General features: G+C 40.5%; 1 protein-coding gene across 6 annotated transcripts in view; it reads right to left on the reverse strand.

Annotated features, from left to right (window-relative positions):
* The window catches only part of clmnb (calmin b), an 11,029-nt gene that overhangs the window by 1,323 nt on the left and 2,217 nt on the right, over positions 1-7,489 (reverse strand). Inside the window, exons 2-11 of one of the 6 annotated variants that reach the window (XM_032542840.1) lie at positions 6,703-6,794; positions 6,460-6,581; positions 5,861-5,922; positions 5,673-5,768; positions 4,907-4,990; positions 4,696-4,788; positions 4,350-4,576; positions 3,818-4,011; positions 3,412-3,494; positions 1,133-2,511 (exon numbers count right to left, since the gene is read on the reverse strand). In XM_032542840.1, the coding sequence (XP_032398731.1) occupies positions 1,133-2,511; positions 3,412-3,494; positions 3,818-4,011; positions 4,350-4,576; positions 4,696-4,788; positions 4,907-4,990; positions 5,673-5,768; positions 5,861-5,922; positions 6,460-6,544 (2,303 nt within the window). In that variant the 5' untranslated portion in view covers positions 6,545-6,581; positions 6,703-6,794. Of the gene's footprint in view, positions 1-1,132; positions 2,512-3,411; positions 3,495-3,817; positions 4,012-4,349; positions 4,577-4,695; positions 4,789-4,890; positions 4,991-5,672; positions 5,769-5,860; positions 5,923-6,459; positions 7,113-7,489 lie in introns of all 6 variants that reach the window. The other 5 variants (XM_032542839.1, XM_032542838.1, XM_032542841.1 and 2 more) reach the window with 5 other exon arrangements.

Below are 7,489 nucleotides of genomic sequence, written 5' to 3' on the forward strand. Positions count from 1 at the left end.
GTTAGCGTTGCTCGATAATGGAAAAAATCCTAATCACGATTATTTTGGTCAATATTAAAATCATGATTACTCATTGACTTTTGGAAAGATGGTGCATTTATTGAATTACTGTGAATACTTTCCCGTTTTAACCTTTTTTTGTATCAGTCGAAACGTAAAGTTCAAAATAATCGTCTTTCTCAAGGGAAGGGAAATGTTATTAACTAGTAAACTACATTAGTTTGTGAGGTTATAGGTTACATTACAAAAGTAGCTGTTAGCATCCACCCTGTGTTAGCTAAGATGCTAGTGTATCAGAGCTTAGGCTAACTCTGTTCTGCTCTTTATTTGGTTTGGTATAGGAGGTTACATTTGCCAACTCATCAGTTAGTCCTTTACTGTTGTTAAAAGGAAGCGTGCTGTTTGACGATATGAGCATTAAACCATAAATCTAACTGCTGGGCAATTTGTCCAGGTATGTTATAGTTAGCATTTAAATCATCCAAGGGTTATGTTAAAACCAATAACATTATACTTTCAGTTATAATGCTGTACAATAATAACAGCTAGCTCTACGTTGTAATGCAATGCTGCTACTTTATTTCCTTGTCTTCTTTTTTAAAGTTTTTTGGGGCATTTTAGGCCTTTATTTTATAGAACAGCTGAAGTCATGAAAGGGGAATGACATGCCGCAAAGGGCCGCAGGTCGGAGCTGCGTCAGCTGTACGTATACGCACTCTACCAGGTGAGCTGCCCAAGCGCCCATTTCCATGTCTTCTATCGATAACTGAAGTTTCTGCCTTTTGGTCTGGGACATGTAGTTTTAGCTTTAGTCTTTTAGCATTACATCATACATGATGTAATGCTAAAAGACTAAACTGGGGTTCTTGTTTTAAATGTGTTGGGAGCATTAATCGTCAACTTTAAATGGCGGTTTCATCCACTTCACCTAGTTTTGGTGTTGGCATTATTTTACGCTAGACAGCAGATGAAGTCTGCAAGCATCAGTCATCATTTCAGCCAACAAAATCTTCTGTCGTCAGCTTGAAATGAGAAGCTTGCCACGCTAAATTGGGATGCCTAAAACATTGTTACAGAAATTGAATGCTTAGCAAATGGACAATTGTGCTTAAATCCCAAATGCCAGACCAACCTGAAGGACTGAGAACTTCCACTACAGGCAGGAGTCCAGCTCTCACCACTACGGACGTTAACAGCTCCATTAGTGTCATTTTTTGGGGCAGTTTTACCAGGATGATCTATCCTTGTTGCCACCTTGTCAATGAGTTTATGTTTCTTAATCTTGTCTTTCACCTCTACTGTTCTTACTTCCTCAAAATCCACTGAATTTGTGACTGCACTGCTGTAGTCTACCTTGTCTTCATCTTCCATTTTGGGGGTATTCCCATCCTTTTCTTCCTTTGTGTTAATGCTACACGCACCGGCGTCTCTGACTTTATGTACAGCCTTATCAAATGATACTTTTTCATTTACTTCTGCTTCTTCTTTGTCTACCACTCTCTTTTCACTCACTTGTCCATCTTTTTCGAAAATCCCTCTTACAGACTCTTCCTCAAACTCTGTTTTCCAACTTGCCACTTCAAAAAGCTTTGTGTTCTTGATTTCATCTACAAGAACCGCTAATTTATCACATCCATGCTTCACCAATCGAGTGTTTTCTGTCTTCACCTTCCTCTGTTCTTCTTCACAACAATCACTATCATCATTAATCTGTCCTCTAAAAACTCTCTCATCTTCACTTTCCTCACCGTTGTCGCTGCTGTCTTTCCCTAGCTTCATGCTAACCACAGCCATACTTTTTGCCATCTCTCTGGAACTACTTTCATTTTTGTCCCGATCGAATATGCTATGAATCGCCGACTGATCCCTGATTTCCGATTCAACATTTTGTGCAAGTGAGCCTCCTTGATGTTTACATCCAGTGCTGTTTAACGTCTCATATACTTCTAGATGTTTTGAATGTTCAGTCTTCTGTCCATTCAGGAACATTTCTTTCTCTGTTTCCTCTTCAACCATTGGTGCTTGTCTTATCAGCTGATTATATGGTTGAAAAACCTCTTTATTCAGATCCAGGATGTAGCTGTAGGCATCCTCCTCATCTGAGTCCAGTGCCAACAAGCTGTGGATTTCTTCTTCAGAGCTCAAAGAAAAGCTTTCATCCGCTCTTTGATTGCTGTAGCCCTGGTCCACAGACGCTTTCTCATTCCACGATTGGATCTCTTCACCAACTACGCCTGCGTCCATTTGACTAGGGTGTTGTAAAATGCTTCGACACCTGCTTTTCTTTTTGACGCAAGGTGACGTAGCTTCACTTGTGGGAAGCGAGGTGGCACAGGGGCTCCCTGAGGATCTTCTAGCCCAGCTTATCCACAGTAGCTGCTCGTCACTCTTCTGCAATCTTTGGAGCAAAGCTTGGGCTTCTGGGTCTTCAGCGAGGGTCTCTTCAAAGCTGACTGACTCAAGTGATCCAAAGGTTGGGATCTCAGGATCTTCAATATTTGTTGTGTGATCCTGTAATATAGGGTTTGTTAGTGATGTTACATGATATCACTGAAATAATACCCACAAAGGAGTGTCTCTTTGGTTCATAGTATTTGTGAATGCATTTGTCTTTGGTCTTAAAGGAAGAGACCAACCCCAACCCAGTTAACTAAGCTTAGCATAAAGACTGGAAAAAGAGGAAACAGCTAGCCTGGCGCTGTCCAAAGGTTCACTAAAAGACATGAAATGTCTTCTTTTTTTTTAATAGGTACTAAGAAAACTTCCATCCTCACTGCAACCAGATAGTCATGCATGCAAATTTTGCATTTTCTATTATGGTGGAGGAATGTACCATCCTACAATGCCTCTGATTGGCTAGTACTTGTTGCCTTCATGGCCGGATTGATTAGGTTTAGACATGATGAGTAAGATTGGTTAGGGTTAGGGTAAGAATACTAGGGTAAGTTAATCAGAGGCTGAGTAAGGTGAGACATTCCTTTGCCATCCCAGAAAACACTACTTTGCGTCCTAAGAATAATGTCTTGTAAAACATAAATCTTTTAAAGAAGTGAGATATAACATTTTAATTAAATGTTGCCGGAATGCAGATTTCTTTGCTTTTGGAAAGAGCCAGGCTAGCTGTTTCCACATGTCTGTAACCCTAATGTTGTCCTTGAGTCAAATTGACCCGTTTTCCTGTATCAATGTTCTTTTTAACTACCCAAAATAACATGATTGATTCCACACAACGCTCTTTGGCCAGTACAAATCTCTCCTTTCATTCATTTTGGGGTGTCTTATTCAATTTTATAGCATTTGAAAAAAATTGAAGTGGTTTCTAAATAGTATTGAATAAAAGCTTACATAAGAGTGGCATTCATTTTCTCATCTAACTCTCAGCAATGTCGTACTATTCAAAGCCCTACTAACCTCATTTGTGCCTGAACAATGCCGCAGGAACATAGACACATAGGTGATGATGGACTGCTCATCTGGTGAAGTGCATAACACATCTGTGGAAAGAATAAGCCCGTTAGAGAGTAGCAGGGTAGACTGTGATGGTTGGAGGGCCAGTTTGAGCCTCTGTGTGATAATGAAGATACAATAATATTGGCACTTCAGGTAGCAATGACCTTTGCTGCTCATTTCTAGTTGGGTCAACTTCTTAAATGGTCTGTGATAGGTGGTATCATAACACTGGGGTGGGCTTCTAGTGCCAACTTACTGTTAGAAGATTGGTACTGGTAGTACTGTTTAGATGAAGGTGCAGGCAATATTTGTCTTTGTGGATAGAAATGGATCAATGTGAGGCACTTTCTAGTCAGTAAGCTTTTACCTTCAGGCTCCAGCAGAGGTGGTATATCCAAACTGTGATGAGCTATCATGAAAGCCAGCTGAATTTTTTCTCGTGGCTCTCTGGGCAGACTCTCCTTCATATCGACCAAGGCTGGGTTTATGGACTTAATCATGGCTAGGAATGCCAAACCGCTCCTCCAGCTCTTCCCAAAGTCATGCATCTCCACACCAAACCTGCCGTTTAAAGTTGCATAATAGAAGAACTTCAACTCAGCCAGCTCACACATGATTACGTATGGGAGGTTTCATTCACAAAAATGACTTTATAAGGCAGTGATTCCCAACCAGGGATACTTGTACCCCTGGAGGGCACTTCTAGCACTTCATGCTAGTGTCATGGTGTACTAGGATAGACTGTGGAGCAGCTCAATTAATTTGAAAAAAATGTAATTATGATTTGATTAAAAGGCTATTACAGCTGTAACACCTGAACACGGAATTGAAACTGAGGGGGTACCTCAGAACAAACATGCTGAGAACAACCAAGTGATTGGATCTTTTTTCAAACTCACTTTGATGTGCATCTTTGGACCCACTGCAGTAGAGTCTTGATTGCTTTCCCATGGTACTTTGGCTCTCTGGCAGCCTTCCTGCCTTTGCTTGGCATAGTGTTGCAGGAGTAGCTGCCAATGTCATTTGGCTGGGGCGAGAGGTTGCTGGAGGAGGGGTAACTGCTCATTGATAAGGAAGAGAGGCTAGAAGACAAATGTTTCTGGAGACTTCCTGTCACCTCCTTTACCTGTATTAGAGTAAAAGAGAGGAGTGTATGTAAGGTCAGAGACAGAGACAAACACCCGGGCAAGGAGTGAATTGGTACATAAAGAAATTAGTGTGATAGATGATAGGGAAAAAACCGGCCTGAAAATGCAAGATCATGTTCCAGACAAGGTTAAGAACAACACAGGGGATCCCATCAGCAATAGCAGAGGCATCGATGCCAAGCAGCTTCACCTGAAAGACAACATGGAGGACACATCAAGTGAAATCTAGTTTTAATGGATTTAAATGTAAATGTAATGCACATTAAAGCAATATCCCTATGTGGTGACTTACAAGCAAACACACTCACATGTCTGTCATCCAGGAACGCCAGGGCTTTGGAAATGTTGTTCAGTTGGAAAATGCGATGAGGAGACGACCTAAACCTATGAAGCTATCAAAGAAGAAATGTTTGAGTATTTGGAATTTTTCTATGTGTCCTTTATGCTCACAAATGTGGTAAAAGGCTAATCAACATGGCTAAAATGGACCAGAGGCAAGTAATTAGGTATTCTTCAAAAGTACATTTCCAGGATAACTAAGTAAGTGTGTGTGTGTGTGTGTGTGTGTGTGTGTGTGTGTGTGTGTGTGTGTGTGTGTGTGTGTGTGTGTGTGTGTGTGTGTGTGTGTGTGTGTGTGTGTGTGTGTGTGTGTGTGTGTGTGTGTTTATTGCCATGCATTGGAAAAGTAAAATATGTTTGATACATTTTTCTGCATGTTTGTATTTTTTTCTACATTTTCGTCATCTTTTGGGGGGGGTTTTACACTTTTTTCAACTTTTGCCGCATTGTTGTCGACATAGAAAGCCATACAAAAGATAGCGAAAAAAAATAAAAAATGAATTAGCCTTAGAAAAAATGCCTTTTGGTTTGGCACGCAAGGCTTGCCAAGATATACTGTGACCGGATTAAAATCTGCAAGGGGCCGGATTTGGCCCGTGAGGATTGAGCTTGACGCATTTTATGGTTTTAAAGAAAATACAAACAACCCCGAGTGTTTTTTTCTCCTTTGCTATGTGTGGTGTAGCCAGACATATCTCCACAGTGGAGACAGGCAATGCGAGACTTGACACTTACTAGCTTGCACCCAGACAGCTCCTCCAGCAGAGCCATCAGTATCCTGCCATCCTGGATGTCTGTGAACAGGTCGTGCACTTCAATCGGAGGATCACGCTGGAAACAACACGTCATAAACCTCATTGGTAATTGCATTTATGAGCCAAAGTGTAATGTCACAGTAAAGCTGAATCGATTTGTTCCCTTACCCTCTGCAGAAACACATTCATCCACCTGGTGAAGGTTCTCCTCCGCACTGCTTTCCTCTCATCTGGGGAAGAGAAGACAAGGACTTGATGCTGAAGATACGGCAGTTTCCTAATTGAACACACTGTTACAATATTTGAAAGCCTCCTTTAACGGTGTGGCACATGGGACAATAGTTTTATATATATATATATATATAGCCAATATACTGTATATATATATATATATATTGGCCAGAATCTGCCTTTGGGGGGATGTCATAGTGAGGGGTCTAGGTGTCCTCCCCGAGGAAGTTCTGATTGATTCAGATACACTTTTATACACCAATTTACAGTGGAAATACCTTTATTTAGCCTATGCAAAGAGGAAAAACATAGATGACAAATTTAAAATATATCAAAAATATAATAGAAAGTATGTTGTTGTGTGTCATTGTACATTTTTAAGTGAGTGCATGGAAATCCTGGAGCTCTCCTAGTGGGTATACTGATACCTGCGTATCACACACTAGACAACACCATTGGATTTAACATAGTATTTGTTTTTTTACAGTGGCTCAGTATTTAGCATCAGCATAAGACAGTATTTTTTTTCACAGTACCTTGAAGCTGTTGCACACGTTGATCACTGATCTCTCCCGATGACTTCTTTTGTGAGTCCCTGTTGGCCTTGTCCTGCATTCTCATTCAACGTCGCTTGTCACAAACATCTACTCATGATCCACTGTGGAGATATAATGGCAGAACGATTCAAAACGCCAGGAGCTTGTTGCAATTCGACATGCTCTGAGGTTTCCTTACAGTACAAGGATGAAGAAAAGGCAGAATGTGGCAGTGCGTCTTGCCTGAACACGCTCCAAGCTGTTGATCAACTCTAGCTTCCAGTCCCCTGAGACAACTCACACTGAATCCTATTGGCAGGCTGCGATTCGTCAAACTATGTGGAGGCAGTCACATAATCGTTAAAAAATTAAGGAATTATAAATGAAGGATTGCTGAGTGAGGTTACAGGTCGTTTGGTTTCCCTGCAGGCCTGTCATTAATACTTCTAGTTCTCATAACATGGCTCATTTAAATAAGCATGTTCAGCTCAGACTCAAGGATTGAAAAGGCTGGCTTTGTGTGTGGAATGTATAGAGGTGGTCCGGGCGTAGTAAGTGGGCTTTTTTAATTCTGGTTTTCAGTTAACCATGGAACTGAGACTCTTTTTTTAGACTTGCATCCAGGCCTCATCACCAACAGCTGAGGTCACCATCTTATAAAATGAGGGGGAGAGAAAGATGGGGTCAGCAATAGAAGAAGTATTCAAATCCTTTACTTAAGTACACACTGAAAATACTCTGTCCCAAGCAAAGGTCCTTTGAAAATGTTACTTAAGTAAAAGTACATAAGTATCATCAAGAAAATGCACTTAAAGTATTAAAAGTAAAAGCACTTAATGCAGAAAAATCCTCAACAAAGTGTTTAATAAGATAATCATTTTAGCGTCATTTGTAAGCCAGTGTATTGTTGGGTAATTTAATTTACAACAACACTTTATTTTATGAATAAAATGCATTTTGTGTGCAAAATATTTACTTGTAAAGCACCTAAAGCTGTCAGAATAGTGTAGTGGAGTAAAAAGTACAATAT

This window comes from Etheostoma spectabile, chromosome 18 (assembly GCF_008692095.1).
Source record: "Etheostoma spectabile isolate EspeVRDwgs_2016 chromosome 18, UIUC_Espe_1.0, whole genome shotgun sequence".
Classification (NCBI taxonomy): Eukaryota; Metazoa; Chordata; class Actinopteri; order Perciformes; family Percidae; genus Etheostoma; species Etheostoma spectabile.